An 18850-nucleotide genomic window follows, 5' to 3' on the forward strand; every position below is an offset into this window, starting at 1 on the left:
ATTACTACATCATGACTTACAGTGTGAAGCCGTAAGGCACTATTTGATATTGTGGTTGGATTTGAAAATTGAACTTAGAAAAACTTGCATTACTAATGTAAGGGTACCGTAAGTTCATCTGTTCAGACTGAGCTACTGACCAACACATAATTTGATTTAGCGCCAAACTGAATGAAGCCATGCTATTTGATAGATCCCTTTTTATGACAAACAATTTATTTCTACATAAGTTGATTTTTGCTGATAAAGTAATTCATTCTGCGGATACCATTCACTCATATACAAAGATGCAATGTACATTCAATCTTATTTAGTAAAATGCTTAGAGTAGATTGTTAATTTAGTAATTTTCTAACTTCAGCACAACCTCATATGTACAGCCCTCGGAATTTCTAGGCCTCACCGATTGCATCCCAGTAAAATGGAATACCCGATTGATGGCGTACATGATCGTGCAGCTCAACCAATACAAGCGAGTGCCAATGTACGCCGCATGGACCCCTCTCAGCCCATGCTCCAAGGCGTGTCCGTGATAGCAAAGCTCAAACATATGCCTAAATCTACCTGTAGCTACGTGCAAGAACTGTTGTTGCTCCTCCACTTCTATCAAGTCCGGCCAAATTCAGCCAAAACTGTCGAGGATCAATAAATTACCAGATATTTGATCATCTGACTGAGGATCATTTGTGTTCCACCAAGAATGATGCCCATATGTCGTTTGCTGGAGGTGGTGGTTGAACCCAGTGCCCAGGTATACGGCTGCACCCATATTCAGACTAACTTTAGCATAAAAGAGCAAAAAATCAAAACCCGCACTACAAGAGAAATACGTTGAGTCGTTGACAATGTAATTCAGAATGCCCAAATTTAACAGTCACAGATGGGTAATTGAGAAAGGGACGGGGTCAGCTGACCCAATCGGCAGAATCTGAGCTTAATCCGTAGTATATTTATAAGTTTTATAGCAGAAGACATTATTGAACTAACCTTCCTCCAGGTCTTATATACGCATCCCATGTTCTTCTGACCTGCAAGATGCAGTATGCTAAGTTCCGAGATTATCAAGAGAAATATAATATGAACAGTCAGATTTCAGGAGGAACCATTCTAAAGAAAAGACATACTGAATAAAGTTCACAAAACTAAATTAATAAGAAAGAGAGTGTGTACTGGGATGTTCGAATAAAATAACATGATGAAATACAAAAACAAACACGGCTCGACAATGGCACAGCAAGCCAAGTACATGCAGATCAAGAGTAGCCAACCACCACGATCGACATTCGCTATCAACACGTTGATGTAAACTTCACACTTGTAACACGTCAGATAAACCACACTCATGATCAAGCTCTTAGAAGTCTAACACGAGTTTGACAACTACACACAATACGGTCTTATGCAAGTAGAAATAAAACTTGATGTTGGTACATTAATCACAAAGCTTTTTGACCTTCTTTTTCACCAAGAATCTGTATGAGCATGTCTCCCATTGCCAACTTCTTTCTCTACCAAGTACGAGTACATAGAAACTTGGTAGTACACCTAACTTTAATTCAATCGTCTCCATTCGTATTCTCTTGTATTCTATGATATACTGACTGAACAACCTTAAATTCTAAATCTAGAAGCTCTCAATACAAGTATGGTATTTTAAAATCCGCAAGTAAGGTAGTAAAACAGTTGAAATTTTGAAAAAATATATTCAAGTATTTGATTAAACCAACAAGAGGTGCTCGTGAATTGGGTGAGCCTCCAGGGATTATGTGAATTTACCATTTTCCACATAGCAAAAGTGCTGGCTTTAAACAAAATATCAAATACGAAGTATCTCAAATCACCTCAATCAGTGTGCCCATGTCAGTGTTGCTGCCATGGTAATAATGATAGAATTCAAGCGGTAGACTCGCCACAGAATCATAGGCTCCAGCTGAATTTTGTGCATCCAAATCCTGTTGCTGAGATTTCAGCTCAGCAGCCTCACCAATAACCTTTTCATTGCTAGCTTCGGTGAGCTGCCCCTGACTCACAGTACCTCCAGTTTCATTACCACTATTATCTTTTGGGTCTGGTCCGGCTCTGGATTGTTTTCCGCGACTCTGCAGCTGTTGCAATGGCCTCTTTAGCAGAAGCTGTGTCAGCAGCAGCAGCTGCTTGGCGCTCCTCTTCCTCGACAGCAGCTCGAACCCGCTCAAGAAACTTGTCATCCTCTTCTGGGAGAAAATGGCCTGCCACAAAATTCAATGGGAACATGAAATTTAAAATGATGATTTAAATCTACATCTTGTCTACGAGGACAAACAAAATTAAAAATCAAAGCAGGATATCATATAAAACACGCGGGCACAAACAAGTTTCTCGGATGCACATGCACAACAGTGGTGGTAGACGGGCGGCTACTTGAATTTAGCTTGAATGTCAACACTAAGAAGATGATAATTAGATGATGTCTTCATAATTAAACCTAAAAAGTGAGATTATAGAATTATAAGGTGCCACATACATGATGATTGTCTACATCACGAAAAAGACCACGAGACAATCACTACTCACAACCAGAATAGCAAGCTTGGTGAATGAAGCAAAATGAATAAAGTTTTACCTTGTTTCTTAAGTTTCTGGATCCTAATGGAGCGTAGTTCTTGCAGCTTCTCAACAATCAGAACAAGTTCAAGCTGGAAGAAGAAACAATATATATATCAAGATGAAGAAAAGCTACCTCAAAGTTTTACCAAAAAAATGTGCTTCATAAAATATATAGCACCTTAAACAATATGGTTTACAACAATCACTTGTCAGGTTGTCTTTCACTAGTATACACTCAAGTATATAATGAAAAACATATTCCCAGTTTCCGTGATGGATTTACAACTGTAAGTACATCGATACACGGGGGAAAAAGTGTATATCCAACTAAATGAGCAATGGCTAACAAACAGACAAGGAAATTTGTCCCTAGTGCAAGAATAAAGAAGTACATTGGTCGAATATGTGCCTTTGATGCACCTAGGTCATCCACGGTCCTTGTTGTATGAGTAGGTGTCAATACTTCAAGTAACATATGCAGACACATATGGCAACATTTTAAAAACAGTTACCTTCATAGTCCCGTCTTAAGGACAGCTATAGAAATGGTTATAGCGACCCCATTCGGTATTTAATTTGTGGAAAGGACAACCAAAGATTATGGGTTTCTTCTAGAGAAATCTTTAGTTAGTATTATTCCAAGTAACCGTGCCCAGTAACCCTGATGTTTCTAGTAGATACGCTTACCAACCCACTCAGAAAGTTTTGGATGAAGAAGATGAAGAAGCCAAATGAGAGGAGGATGCTGAACATTCCTTATTACAACTTGACTTACCAGGACTCTCTTTAGTCAGTTTTCTGAAAGAACATAGAAGAGCTGTAGACATGTTCTTCAAACATACCCACTTTAGGAACCAAGGACAGTTTTGGTATTTAATTATCCTGATTGTAGTATGGACTACAATGAGCTTCCTTAGAGAAATTTCAGCTCTTGACAATGAGGGATACAACAGTACCATGCAGATCAACGAGACATTCCATATAGACCAACATATGCCATATTTTATCATCTTTATAAGATTTAGTACCAAACTCCACCTCAAGAACATACATGTTGGATTGTTGGGCATTAATAAATGAGGCATCAAAAGATTTATTTGGAATTGGGGTACCCTTGTACTATAAAGGGGTTTGTAACCGGGCATAGGGGATCCTCTTGGGTATTGAGTAGCTCCTTGCTACTTAACCTATTACTTGTAACACTACATCTTTATGTTATTATTAATGAATTGATTTTTACTGATAAAAAAAAAATGAGGCATCAAGCAAGTCTGAGAAGCATGACGAGTCCAAAAACAAAGCTTCCATGACTACGTTCTGAAGAGTCAAACTGGGGAGTAACTTCAGGAAAAGGGCTGACAGAAGTGTCTGATGATGTTATATAACCCATTTTGGCTGATTTTTGGGCTAACAGTGCTAGTAATCAAGGAGTTTCAGGAGAAAACTTCAATAAATGTGGAATACCTTGTATGTAATATACCTCAATTAACTTCCATCTGTGTCCGTGTCCAACACATTGTATATTGTATACTGGGGAATACCTCAATTGACACAGACACATGTGTCTGTATCCGACACGGATAAGAAGAGTCTAACACAGCGAAATATCGAAAATTACGTATATCACATACAATATGTGGCCGTGGCGTGTCTGACACGGACACATGGATACGTATCAAACACGGATTTTTCTAAAATATAGCGTGTCCATGTAGTTTTCCTGATTGGTCCATCGATCCAAAAGATGTTCCTGGTCAAAGCCATCCTTGTGGTCTGAGGTAAACCAAGGCATGATACAAATATTTCCAAGAAGCGTATCCTTTGTGACGGGCATTGGTGGAAAGTTGAGTACGTTCTTTTGTTACAAAATGTAGTAAGGTACAAGCTTATATTGTGGGAATTGAAAACTACACCTTGATGCTTTTAATTGAAACATATGGCAGAAATAACAAATAGTAACTTAAGTAAAAGGAAATGAATTAATCACGTGGAATAAGGATGTCTAACATCAATAAAAAGAATGACAACGTATGCAGATGGTATTTGTGGTAAAAAATATCTGCACTTTCCAGGGAAATGCTCACACCAAAGTCAAGACACGGCAATTTAGTGCCGAGGAAAAATGGTTAATTTATTTCATAAGCATATTAGACATTTAGACCAAAGTCACAGAACAAATTTGTAACTCATCTTCAAATCATATGTTTAAGTAATATGTTACGCAGCGCAATCAACATATGTAAAAGATCTGAAACAAAACTATATATAGATATTTCAAGTTCTTCAGTTCAGGCTTAAGATAAAAGTAAACCTATAGTATGCTCAATTCTCACCTCAGATTCTAGCCTCTTTCTCTCTTCATTTGCTTTAAGTTTTGCAATTTCTTTCATTTTTTCCACCTGTAAATCCCACCACACAGTTAAAAAGCAAATTTATATTCAATTTAAAAGTATAGAAAGGAAAAAAATGACAATACACTACTAAACTTGGATATAGTGGTTCTAAGTGCAGGTAAGATATACGAATAATCTATGCGACTATGCGGATGACTTCCATAGAACATTGAAAAACTTTTGACATGCTAACATGTAATACAACTAATTTTATATTAACCAGTCATCAAAAAGGATGTACACGTTTACAACTAAAAACATACATGTTTGAAAATCAAGTAGAGCTTTTATCGGGGAAACAAAATCAAGTAGAACAGCACTTGCACGTGTCAACTAGAAAAGTTGGCAAGACCTTTGGGTGATGATACCAAAGGTCTGGGGCTCGAACCCCGCCAGCCTTAATGAGTTATTCTTCATATATGTAACATGCAGATCAAAATAACTCAGACTCAGCATCTGAGTCACAATAATCATAATAATAAACATGTTCATTCATGGTATTAATTCCTAAAAGATAAGACTGGAAATATCACAGGAACTAGGAACTAGGACCAAGTATCCAATTCACAAACTGTTTGAAGAACAAATAAAGATAAGGATACGACACTACAAATCCTTATTAAATTTCATTTCAAAAAGAACCGAACATGAAGACAAGTTAATATTGACAACAAAAATACCTTCCGCTGTGCTATATCTTTGGCAATCTCTCTGGCTCTCCAATCATCGGCTTCTTGATCAACTTGGTCAAACTTTTCACGCTCCTAAATATTAAAACAATATAAGCTTGGAGGTTTACTAACTTATGTTTATTTGTTTTTGGTGTGGGTAATTATCTAGTCAGAGTATCTGACAATCAGAAGTGAAGTACCTTCACAACCATTTCCGCAATATGTTTTCTTTTTCTTTTCCTCCAAAGTTTATTCCTTTTGTACTTGTGTATCTTGTTAGACAATCTGACTGCTGCAGACTTCTCTTCCCACGCACTTGTTTGACTCATGAGAACATTAAGAGGCTCAAGTTGACCTTTCAAGACTGAAAGCAAGGAGTTTGCAGCTTCTAACGACTGTGATTCTTGCATTTCCAAGCTTACCCCTTTCCCATTTAGTATTTCAGAAACCAAATGAACTGAAACATCATCAGACGCAATATCCAAAGTCCCGCTATTTTCTTTGCTCAACACTAAGACTTCCAACTCTTTCTTCCTGTTCGATATGGGAATTGTAATAATTACTACAAAGGCAAATGCAAATACCATAAAGACCAAGACCGGCCAAGGCTTAAAGATAATAGTATTATGCTACAGAAAAATGAACAGAGACGTACATTGTTTTTGCTAAATGAATAGTATCTCGTAACTGTTTAAGGTGATTGTGCACATTCTGATTCACCCAAAAGGAACTGGAGATTACAGGGTTGGGCTGGATATACCAGGGAGGAGGTGAAAACGACATCGGATTCATGTTTACAAGAGGTGTCACCTGCACAGAGTATAACATTATAACCAAGACTTCAAAATTACTTTTCAACTAGATATGGGTCCAGAATCAGAAAATATATAATCAGAAAACAAAATAAGATTGAGTATAGATTGGTACCTCGACATGAGAAAGCAACCAAATATTAGGCTGTGTTTGTTTACTGGCAAATCTCTAGTGGAAAAATATGAGATTTGTCAGTGTTTTCCCACTAGAGTTTTGCCATGCAAATTTCTAGTGGGAAAATTTATGTTTTCCAGTGTTTGTTTGCACAAATTTCTAGTGGGAAAATATGAGATTTGCCGTTTTGCCAGTGTTTGTTTACATTATTTTTTTTCCCGTGGCAAATGAAATTTCAACTTTTTGGAAATATATTTTTTTTGTTTCCAAACTCAATGAAGTCTAAAAAAAGCTAAAAATAAAATACAAAATAAAGAAAATTAAAGACAATACAACTCAACATTAATAGTACTCATAGTATGTCTTCTCAAACTTGGTCCAAATGTCGTTACAAGTACTAGTAAGAATATAGAAAAGTTAACGGGATTAAAAAGTTGCAAATAAAAAAAAAAAATAAAAATGCAGCATGCAAGTCAACAGATATTACAAGTGTTAAGTAGGTACAAACAATCACAATCACAATCACAATCACAGTCACACTATCACACACATATCAAGCAACACAGCAGGCAGCATCAGCACAACAGCAACATCATCAGCATCAGCACAGCATCAGCAGCCAGGCAGCATCACCCAACAATACCGAGCAACAACAGCAGGCAGTTACCACCACACCACTAGTCTAGCACACTCAATACACACACCACCAGTCCAACACACACACAACACACTCAACACACCCACTCCACCAGTCCAACACACCCAACACACACACAGACGCACACAGCAGCACCACAAAACACACACACACACACACTCAACACACTACCACCACCACCTGCCACCACTCAAAGGATTCATATCACCACCTACTTTATAAACAAACAATAGCACACACATATATGAATACCAAAACAGTACATCCAATATCATTTTTAATTTTTCCAAATCATTTCTTATTTGATGTTAAGCCTTGTTCAACATACACTATTGTGACCATAATTTCTTAAGTAAAATTATTGGACATCATAATTCCTCAGTTGCTGCAGTTGGACATCATATACAAAATTCTTTTACATCCATCTTCATATAGATCTAGTATCAAGAATCTACCATTTTCAAGCCACGGAAACAAACCATGCATTAGAAAATCTTTTACGTAGTCTTTGTTCCTTTTAGTAGAAGGAGGCAGTTTGAGCAGCTGACCGGTAACGGGGTTGCATATAGATAAATTCCCTAACATACTATCCGTTAAAAGTAAACCATTGCAACTACTTCCGACGAAGTGTCTCAATTTTGTGTACAATTTACAGACAGTAGCCTTTTCTTCCTTAATTTTTATGGTCACAAAACTTGCAAGTCCATCATCGTGTGATGGTATGGCAATCACACAAGGATTTGATTGACGTTTAAGGTGGGCATTAATGAAAAGTGAAGTGCTAATTAACTTATACCACTGCTTCCAAATCATTTCTTATTTGATGTTAAGCCTTGTTCAACATACACTATTTTCAGTAAAATCAAAATCAAAACCAAACCAAACCAAATAATACCAATTACAGTGAGAACGAAATAAAATCCAAAATCATACCTGATGGCAGCGAGCTGGCGAGAGCTAGAGAGAGATTACAGCGATTGTTGTTTGAGTTATTTGAGTGAGAAATTGAGCCAAGTGAGAGATGAGAGAGACACAGAGATGCGATAGATTGATGGTAGCAAATGTTTTGCAAACGAAATTGACTACTTTTCCCGCTTCTCAAAGTCACTAAATATCATTTGCCAGCTTGGTTTGCCTGTAAACAAACACAGCCTCGACAAGTGTGGCGGAAAGAGGGAAATAATTAGAGGTGGAACTTGGGTCGGGTTAGCCAAGCCCAATAGAATAAAACCCAATTCTTGTTGGTCCTGGGCTAACATGTCATATCCGTGTTCTGGGCTTGGTTTTGTAAAACCATAACCTAACTTGGTTTTTAGGTGTTCTAAAAACGCTAGGCTTTTTTAGGCTAGGGCTTAGCGGTTTTTTAATTATTATTATTATTATTATTATTATTATTATTATTATATATATATATAATAGTAATGCAACCATGAAAGTTAAGTAAAATCATAGCATGTCTCCTAATGGTCATAACTCAAACAAAATGACATAAGATCAAAATAATCCAAATAAACATACAAAAAGATAACATTATGACTTCTGAACTACTCCAATAGGTCTACAATTCTTCCTCTCCATATCTTTCCATCATTGTCTCTCCATCAGATTCAAACTCATACTCTTCATCTCTCTCATCCTCGCTCTCCTCATCCGACACAAAATCTTCTTCATGAAGCTCTTTAACATTATTCGCTCTTGATGATTCTCCAACCATACCACCTGTAAATCTCAAACCGGGATCAACTTCTTCATCATCCCCACCATGAACAATCCATCCTTGTGCCTTACTAGCTTCACTAGCAAGTGATACATCTACCTCTTCTTCTTTTTCTTTCATATTCTTGTCGATGAGTTTGGCATTAAATTGGACATAGACTAGATGTTCCAACCTTGCTGCATCAAGTCTATTTATTTTCTTTGAATGTATCTACACAAAAGAAAATGAAAGTTAAAATACTATTAATACTCTGACTCTCTTAGTTTTATTTATTTAACTACTTACTACAAACTTTCTGGTTAGTACTTACCCCCTCAAAAGCGCTCTAATTTCTCTCGCATCCCGATAAACTTGTAGTCAGTGAGAGGATCCTTGAAGCCATTCTTTGCAAGTTTGGAGTATGATTGTCATAGTTAGACCATCATCCAACTAGTCAATAGATAAGGTAATAAACATAAACATAAATATAAATAGTGTTAGTGTGTTACTTAGTATTAAATAATATCAGACGGAATGGAAATGAGTAACTAAGTAATGAATATCTTACCTGGATCATACTTATCATCATTCTTGGCGCATCCCGCCGCGGCCAAGGGTCTACCAAATGCACCTTCTTTTTTCTTATACACCAATAACTCATCATTTGTGACTTTATTTTGCATATCAAAGTCACCATGGAAGAAGTGCTCCTCTATACAAAGAAAAATCCCGTTCATGACAATTGGATCCTTTCCTATATCTTGATCTTTAAAGTAGTAATAAGGATTCAAAAGGTAGGTAGCCAAATGCAATGGACTGTCAAGCCGACCGACACCTTTTTCTTCGATAATATCTATGACTGGATTGTAGTTAGCCACCACATTTTTGAATGTTTCTTTGATATCTTTCTCTGCTTGTTTTAGTTTACCATGTAAAAAGCCCATAGATGACTTATCTCCGTCAGCAATGCGAAGCACTTTCACTAAAGGAGCAAATACTTTCAAGCATAGTGTTACCCCATTCCAAAAAGCCATACTTAACACAGTGGAATATGCCATTTTCCCCTTTGCAGTCTTGGACCATTTGCACTCTCCCCATTCATCACTAGTAAACATAGTTTTCAACTTCTCTTTTTTATCCATCAAACTTTGCAAAGTCAGGAAAGAAGTTGCAAATATAGTAACTCCTGGCCTCACTATGTCTATTTTTTTTGTAGCTTTCCTCATCATCGACAATGTTTTATGATGTGAATAAATGAAGATAGTGAACGCCTCTGCCTTATCAATCACTTCTTTGAACCTTGGTTGCTTTCCAATCCCTTCAAGCATAAGGTTCAATGTGTGAGTGGCACATAAACTCCAAAACAAGTGTGGTCTCTTGTTCCTCAGTAAAACCGTCGCGGCCATATTGTTAGAAGCATTGTCGGTCACAACTTGAACTACATTTTTTGCCCCAATTTCTTCAATACACTTATCAACATAAGAAAAAATAAATTCTCCAATGTGTGACTCCTCTAAAACTTCCTTATAAGAAATGAAAGTTGTGCCTAGCTTGCAATTGACACATAAATTTATGATGCTTCTTCTTTTTCGATCGGACCACGCATCCATCATAATAGAACACCCACTAGTAGCCCATTTTTTTTTTTTTGCTTCTCGAGTGAATTTTTGGTTCGCTCATATTCTTCCTTCAACAATGGCTCCCTCAACTGGTATTGGCTTAGAGGTAGGTAACCTGGGCCAAATTGACCAACCGCTTCAACAAATATTTTGAAGCTATCATTGTCAATAGCATGAAAAGCAATACCGGTTTCATACACCCATCGAGACAAATATTGATGCACGCTATGAGTTCTTTCCTTCCAAAGTGTATCATTAATATTTTGTTGGCGCATCTTTTTTCTTGCATCAATTGAGGAATCAGGAGTGATAGCGGATGCAAACTTATCCATAGGCCCTAGAGTATGTGGCCTCTTCCTCGACACCACCTCGTCATCTTCTTCATCAATAATTTGAACTTCTGCTCTTACTTCTACAATGTGTTGGTCTTTCTTACCCTTCTTAACTTTTGCTCCTTTATAGTGCAACTTTACATTTGGCTTTATCTTCGTTGTTAGACTTTGGACATGATGTTACTTGTCCCTTAATGTTCGCAATGTGTAGCTTCATTCGATAAATGCCCCCACTACTTTCTTTATTGCACAGCTTATATTTTAACTTATTCTTGTTGTTTGCATCTCTCAACATCCCATACTCCCAACCAACATCGTCGGAATCATGTTTCAAAGGATCAGATTCATATTCGGGCACGACATTAGATGCCGCAGAAGAAGCAACATTACCAACCATTGAACTGAAAATATCACAGCATCATACAACAATTAATAACCCAAAAAGACAATTCAACCATGTAAGTTACTAGTCGAACAAAATATATGAAATAGCTAAATGAGTTGTCATTCATTCACTTAATTTTCTCCAAAAACACACTAGCTTATAGTTTCTAGGGAAGAAAAATATCTAAAGTTTGAAGGTAATGTGCATATCATATTCCCAATTTAACTGTCCCCGAACTTTTTCTTATCAATGTAAAATATCTGCCTTCGTAATTGCCAACTTATATGACTTGACTACAACACTCAGGAGATGCAGATATGAGATGATAGTATGGGGAACAGTAGCAAATGCACAAAGCTGATTGGTGGTGGGGATTCATTTTTTCATGTGACCTTCAAAATATTCTCATACCACTATACCAGCATACGTGGTCACGGCATTATTCGTAGGTACTTATCGCATAACACATCATATCCAACCATCGACGACTGATCAAATAAGATCTCTGATCCTAGCTAGTTTCGAGTGGTTCCGACTTAAAGGCATGCTACATTATGTCAAATTGTTATCATTTGAAACTCAAGAAGAGCAGAACCTTCAATGTATTTGGAGTGTTTACCAGGAAAAGGGCGGGGGGTATATGTTAAATTTGGATGATAATAATAATTCACTAATCAACTCCTGTGACAAAGACAAAAGTTTACATTCCATTTTGCTAAATGTCACATTCTATAGCCTAACAGCCAACAACCAAATAAACCGTTTGTATTACTGTGAACATCAACTTAAATTGAAGTAGAAGAATGACGTTATAAACAAATAACTCACTATTGAAGTTGGTACCTTATCTTGGAAGTTGGGAGACAACACGAGCTACTGCTGAACGAAGTTGGAGCGAAGTTGGAATGAAGTTGGACAAGCTGCTAGTCTGCTACTGAACGAAGTTGAATACGGGAGGTTTTTTTTTTGGTAAAGAATACGGTCTTTGATTTGTAATTTCACTAATTTGAGTAATTTGTTATAAACCCTATTGGGCCTTGCCTTCTTGGGTTTTTTTTTCAAAAAAACAAATATAGGCCCGACTAGACCGATTAGCCCCTGCCTGGACCGCCTAGTTGGGTAACCGACTTGCCCACCAATTATAGCCTTAGGCGAGTCGCCTGGGCATCGCCTAGGCACCGCCTAGCCACCGCCTAGGCCGATTTTTAGAACAGTGGTTTTGGGTTAGACTCGGGTTAAAATATCAAAAACTGAAAAATCCAAACCCATATTCGTATATTTTTTAATTTTTCTATTTTTGTTAAAAATAAGGTTGAAAATCTTTATTTTAGAGATAATAATATAATCAACAAGATTAGTTTCACTTTCAAACAATAAAATCTCTTGGATTTCATTATAAGATTTCAATTTCGGTATTTTTTACCTCCTCATTCCAAAAGATAATCTAAAAAATTTGATCAACCCAATATAACCCGACCCAATCTGAATTGGGCTTGGGCGGAAAATTTAAGAACCAACTAGAATTTGGTCAACCCGACCACTCGTAGAAATAATAGGCACTGGTGGGCTTGGGCTTGGAAATTTAACTCGGGCCGAAGCATGTCACAGTCGCCTGTCGGACATGTATAGCCGCTTTGAGGGCAGATCTAGATATTTGATAATCTTTTTAAGGAAAAAAACAAAAGATGACACGTGCAGTAGATTTTTTCTTCCTCCACCACATAAACAGACTGTAGATTATTTTCCTTTCTCTCTCTATAAACACAATCTCTCCACTCATTTCTCTTCTCATATCCGATCCATTCCTCTCTTTCTGAACCATGGCTTCTCTAACTGCTATCACTTCAAGTTCACACTTATCCTCAACACCAAAAACTCATTCATCCTTCCATGGCTTACCCATCACTCCATCCCGTTTCCAGCCCATTCGTTCCTCTCCTAAAAACCTCTCCATCACCTCGTCCTCAACTTCTTCCTACGACCTCAACTCATTTACTTTCGACCCTATTAAAGAATCAATAGTTTCACGTGAAATGACCCGTAGGTATATGATGGATATGATCACCTACGCCGACACTGACGTCATTGTAGTAGGAGCCGGTTCTGCTGGTCTGTCCGCTGCTTATGAGATAAGCAAGAACCCGAATGTGAATGTTGCCATAATTGAACAGTCGGTTAGTCCAGGTGGTGGTGCTTGGTTGGGTGGTCAGTTATTTTCAGCCATGGTTGTACGTAAACCTGCACATGCGTTCCTTGACGAGCTTGAGATTGAGTACGATGAGCAAGATACTTATGTAGTTATCAAGCACGCTGCATTATTTACGTCTACTATTATGAGCAAACTTTTGGCTAGACCAAATGTTAAGCTATTTAATGCTGTGGCTGCTGAAGATTTGATTGTCAAGGGAGGTAGAGTTGCGGGTGTTGTGACGAATTGGGCTTTGGTATCGATGAACCATCATACACAGTCTTGTATGGATCCTAATGTGATGGAATCGAAAATTGTGGTGAGTTCTTGTGGACATGATGGACCATTTGGTGCTACTGGTGTGAAGAGGTTGAAGAGTATTGGGTTGATTGATTCTGTGCCTGGGATGAAGGCTTTGGATATGAATACTGCAGAAGATGCTATTGTAAGGTTGACTAGAGAAATTGTGCCTGGGATGATTGTCACTGGGATGGAAGTCGCTGAAATCGATGGTTCTCCTAGAATGGTATGTGTCTAAACTTAATCTTGCCTGTAAATTTTTACGTTTTGTGTCTAATGTGTAAGCATAGAAATTGGATTTAGTCGTTTTTTCAATGATGGTTCAGTAGGAAATTTGGACTTACTTAAAATGTATGTATATTAACAGAATACATCATAAACCAGTAAACCTGTATTGTATACTTCTGTATATTAGAAATATTCTAACACAAGAAATTGAACTACATGTTAGATGGCAATTCGTTGATCACTTGGGTATACTGCTAATTCTGTATATTGGTATGTTCCTAATTCGCTGAGATTCTGAGTATTAAGAACCTGAGAATTTGTCGCTATGTATGAGCTTGCCTCGTTTTTGCTCACTTGAGCTCGGCTGGTGATACAATGTGAGTTGTGCCCGAAGCCCCGAACAGACAGATTTTAAGGCTTTTTCCAAAACGCTATCCAAGCTGGAACATAGCACTAGGCATGCTTAAATACCATCTATACAATGGTAAGCTAACCCAGCTACTCATAATGTTTCCTGCTTCCTACCCATAGTTGGAATGTATCTCCCCTGGTCATACTTGAGTATCACATCGTAGACCCCCACCCCAACTCTATCTTCCTTATCAGTGAACCGGAACGTAGTGCATAGGTACTCTTCGATGCAGGGCTTGGCATATTAGGACTCGGTTAAAAGAAAATTACCTGGGCTTAAACGTGTTGTAGCTGGAGTCGAGCAACTTGTGTACCACTCATATTCTTATGCAAATATTGGTTTTAATGTAGGGACCAACATTTGGAGCCATGATGATCTCTGGGCAGAAAGCAGGACATCTGGCATTGAAGGCATTGGGTCAACCAAATGTCATAGATGGAACATACAAGGACTTGGGAGGCATTCAACCAGAATTGATTCTGGCTGCAGCTGAAACTGGTGAGACCGCAGATGCGTGATCGTAAAACATGTGCAACAAGAACAATAAAGGACAAGTTTAGGTTGGTTGTAGGCTTGTAGAGGAGGATAACATCTATGTGGCGATCTTTGAAGTTGGTACTTTTGATTGGTGTTTTGTTATCCCCGTACAATTTCCTCTTTAAATAATAGAGAAATGTGAATTCTGAATTAATCCTCTTAGTCTGTTTTTTATAACATAGTATGTACTGAACTTGCATTATTGTCCTAGAAAAGTTATCTCAACTTTTATCCTGTTCCTGTGCCCTGCTACAACTTCAACAACTTTTTTTTTCGAGTGCATGGATGCATATGACTAGAGTACTAAACTGATTTTAACCTGCATGAGTACACTGATTGTAGCCTGTCTTGTGTGTAACCCTAGGAATTACTGATTTCCAGCAATCTTCTCTAAATAATGAACTATATTAGAGCAATAGAGTTTTTGCTTTATTTTAGTTATGTTTTTAGGTGTCGTGGACTCGTGGTGGGTTGTGGATGTGGAAAACTAATATTGATGTGGCTCAAGATGTGCAGTTGGTCTCACAATAATCTCTTCGAGCATATATGCATCGTGTGAGTTGCACAAGTGCCACTCATGAAAACACGGAGATTTCGATATGCAATCCAAATGCATTTTTCAAAATACCTCAATCCCATAAGGCCATAACAGAAAGAGTGTCTTCACAGAGCAAAGCGTAGGATCTACATGTATGCGAGTGTGCAACACAAACTGTGTTGCCTCTTCTTACTTCATGTAGCAATTCCATCTAGCTCACAACACGTCAACACCACTGCAACAGCTCGTCTGCTGTTGTATTTGGGAGATCTAGACATCTAGTCATGCCCTTGATGTTTTAAACTTTTGACATCAACGACCAGGTTCAACCGCAAAGCAAAACCTTGCAACTCCAGTCACAAGTTCACAACAGACGGAATCAAAGAAACATATTCTGAACACTGTTTTTTGATAGACGCCACACAGGTGATTAGCTAAAACAAGTCGGGTTTTTAGACGACTTCCCTACACAAGGATATCTAAATAGAGATTCCCGACAAATGCAAGAACGTCAAGGCATTGATGTTTTGGTGTATCATCTTGGATCCTACCGCTGAGAGATTCTAGTGTGGACCTCTGTAAAATGAACTGTGGCTATCAATAATCGTCCTTAGGCGTTGAGGGAAAAGATTGCTGATAAGGGGGATGTGTGGTTTTAAAAGGGCAATAAATATCTAGATGAATTTGGTATCTGTTGAGTCTCATGTAGATTTTTAATTTTTCAAAATCTGCTGAGCTGGTCTGAGAGTTAGCGTCAAACTCAACTCACAGTGTATGTGTGGAGTTCCTCCGTTTTGGAGACATGTATATTAAAGACCACCATCCGTAGTGCCAATAATTTGGAGTGCGGTAAGCTATTGCTCTATCACTTGACTGAGACGACAAAACTGTCCTTTGTATATATATCTTTAATCTATTCATGAATGTTTTATTCTTGTGGTTTGTCATTTCTGCATAAATAATAAAATAAATTACAATAAGCTATTGCATTATCACTTAACCAGTTGACTGAGACGACAAAATTGTCCTTGCATTGTATGTCTTTAGTCTATTTACGAAACTTTTATTGTTGTGGTTTTGTCATTTCTGTTACGCCTGATTTTAATACATCGATGTTAACTTTTACCAAGTTAGTGTAGGAAAAGAAGACAACAAAAGGATGCACAATAGCATTACCATGAAAGAGATCCGAGGTAAGCACTAATATGATTACATTTGATCAAACTGCAGCAAAAGATTGGTCAGGTAGTCTAATTTATTTAATAATAAAACTCTACTTGATTGCCAAGGTACGGAACCCAGGAGAATGGTACTGAAATTAAGATCTCATGACAAATTTGAAGTCGTTATGCCGTTGGAGGGTATCTTGCTATGTAATAGTGCATGTAGGTACAAAGTAAATTTCAAATGCCTGAAACTGTTCTTTCCTGACCACAAAGTTGAACTTAATAACAGGTTGTTCCCTACATATAGCTCACTTGTGCCCCTTCTAAGCACTAAGCAGTACAACACTATACTGAAAAACAGATAACCTGACAGAGGTAGAAGATCTGAAGATGAAGAGAAACTTATTTTTAAGTGTATTACTTCTTATCATCCTGAACTTGAGTACAGATATTCTTGAAGTTGGAGCTCAATCTTGCAACCCAAGCGGCAAAGTGAGGGGAAGAAAACCTCCTCCAGGTCAATGCAACACGGAGAATGACTCGGACTGTTGTAAACAAGGAAAGATGTACACCATATATAAGTGTTCGCCACCTGTGTCTAGCCAAACAAAGGCAGTCCTGACAATCAACAGTTTTGAGGAAGGAGGAGATGGTGGTGGACCATCAGAATGTGACAATCAGTACCACTCGGATGACACACCAGTTGTAGCACTCTCAACAGGATGGTTCAACCACGAAAGTAGGTGCCTCAAAAACATAACAATCAGCGGTAATGGCCACAGTGTGGTGGCTATGGTGGTCGATGAGTGTGACTCAACCATGGGGTGTGATAAAGACCACGATTACCAGCCTCCATGTCCTAACAACATTGTGGATGCATCTAAAGCTGTGTGGAAAGCCTTGGGAGTGCCTAGCAGTGACTGGGGCGATTTGGACATTGTCTGGTCTGATGCTTAAGATCCTAATTTATATTTATGTTCTGTTTTTCGTACTTTTTCTAGTATGGCTGTGCTTATCATCTTTATCGATAGTTGTTCAGAACATGTATTTGTACATATGTAAATTGTTCTGAATCGTATGTAAATCCTATTTATGTTATGGATTCTGTTAGTGGCTCGACTATCTTTTGCAGTAGTATCCTACGGGCTCACCAGTTTCCCTTTCAACGGAAAACTTAAGCAACTTTGATGTGTTAAAAGTTAAAGCTAGATGAACTGTTGCGCAGATAATCTTATGTACGTAACTGCGCATTCTAAATTATATCTCACTTTCTAGAAAGCAAAAAAGGTTGGCGCTGAAACTAGGTTATCTAACAAACTTACAGAAGAAGAGATTTGTCTAAGGAACATAAGGCATATGTAACAACACATGAATCTCCAGGGCTCCAGCACTAGTATATACAATCACTTTTTTTTTTACTAACAACAATCGCAATCAGAATAACACGCAATATGCAATTATAATCAATTTTCTAAATCAATATTCACTTCTCTCAAATCTAAGCTACATCAGGCGAAACATTCCCTAAGGAAACATATCAAACACTTTATTCAAACACCATATACTACTAACCTAAAACATAAAAATCAAACCAAAATAAACCTTAAAATTACATAACACCAACAGAACCATCAACATTTATATCACTCACTAGTCACTATTCAACTTCAATAACACCATCATCTTCATCTCTAATAACAAGTCTTCGAGGACGTTTCGACCTTCTATTTCCTGCTTTCCAGGCCAAACCAAAACTGAAATCAATCACATCATCATCTTCTCTACTCTTTCTCTTAATCTTCTTGTTCTTCTCAATTTTCACCTCTTTTTCAATTTTCTCTTCCTCTTCTCTTAACTTCTGAAGATTCCCTTCAATTTTCCCTTGATGTCTAGTTTTCTTGAAACTAAGACCACCCATTGACCAATGAACATCTTTAGCCCATGATATCAATGGGTCAGTCATCAGTTTTGGTGGGTCAACTCGATTGTCACTATATTTCTGGTTTGCATAAATTTGAGGTCTTGGTAAATTGCTTCCATAGAACTTTGTTGGTTTTAAGGAAACAGCCATGGAAATAAAGTAGAAGAAGAAGAAGAAAATGATTGATGGAAATTGGGGGTTGTTTTTTTTTGGGAGAAGATTGAAAACAAGATTGAAGAAGGGGTTAACTTAAGCGGGAAATTTTGAGAGCGAAATTTAAAAATGAACTTTGG

The 18850-nt window shown here is 37.7% G+C and overlaps 4 protein-coding genes across 4 annotated transcripts; 2 read left to right on the plus strand and 2 right to left on the minus strand.

Annotated features, from left to right (window-relative positions):
- Positions 1 to 284: 284 nt before the first annotated feature.
- LOC147480066 (U11/U12 small nuclear ribonucleoprotein) lies at positions 285 to 8390 on the minus strand. Its single transcript, XM_086577877.1, is given in 10 exon segments — positions 285 to 759; positions 988 to 1028; positions 1842 to 2073; positions 2075 to 2228; positions 2603 to 2675; positions 4920 to 4985; positions 5660 to 5743; positions 5851 to 6184; positions 6306 to 6460; positions 8169 to 8390. Coding segments are annotated over 9 exon segments (1200 nt in total). The 5' UTR covers positions 6443 to 6460; positions 8169 to 8390; the 3' UTR covers positions 285 to 680.
- Positions 8391 to 8793: 403 nt separating this feature from the next.
- Positions 8794 to 11279, minus strand: LOC147480067 (uncharacterized). Its single transcript, XM_086578554.1, is given in 4 exon segments — positions 8794 to 9162; positions 9582 to 10594; positions 10597 to 11017; positions 11067 to 11279. Coding segments are annotated over 4 exon segments (2016 nt in total).
- Positions 11280 to 12939: 1660 nt separating this feature from the next.
- LOC147480068 (thiamine thiazole synthase, chloroplastic-like) lies at positions 12940 to 15086 on the plus strand. The gene is made up of 2 exons (XM_086576265.1): positions 12940 to 13981; positions 14746 to 15086. The coding sequence occupies exons 1-2, from the start codon at positions 13088 to 13090 to the stop codon at positions 14911 to 14913; spliced, it is 1062 nt and encodes a 353-aa protein (XP_086432391.1). The 5' UTR covers positions 12940 to 13087; the 3' UTR covers positions 14914 to 15086.
- Positions 15087 to 16959: 1873 nt separating this feature from the next.
- On the plus strand, positions 16960 to 17755 carry LOC147480069 (kiwellin-1-like). The gene has a single exon (XM_086576266.1). It carries the CDS (start codon positions 17027 to 17029, stop codon positions 17591 to 17593), a length of 567 nt encoding a protein of 188 aa, XP_086432392.1. The 5' UTR covers positions 16960 to 17026; the 3' UTR covers positions 17594 to 17755.
- Positions 17756 to 18850: the final 1095 nt, after the last annotated feature.

The sequence above is a fragment of the Coptis chinensis genome, chromosome 8 (assembly GCF_015680905.1).
Source record: "Coptis chinensis isolate HL-2020 chromosome 8, ASM1568090v1, whole genome shotgun sequence".
Taxonomy (NCBI): domain Eukaryota; kingdom Viridiplantae; phylum Streptophyta; class Magnoliopsida; order Ranunculales; family Ranunculaceae; genus Coptis; species Coptis chinensis.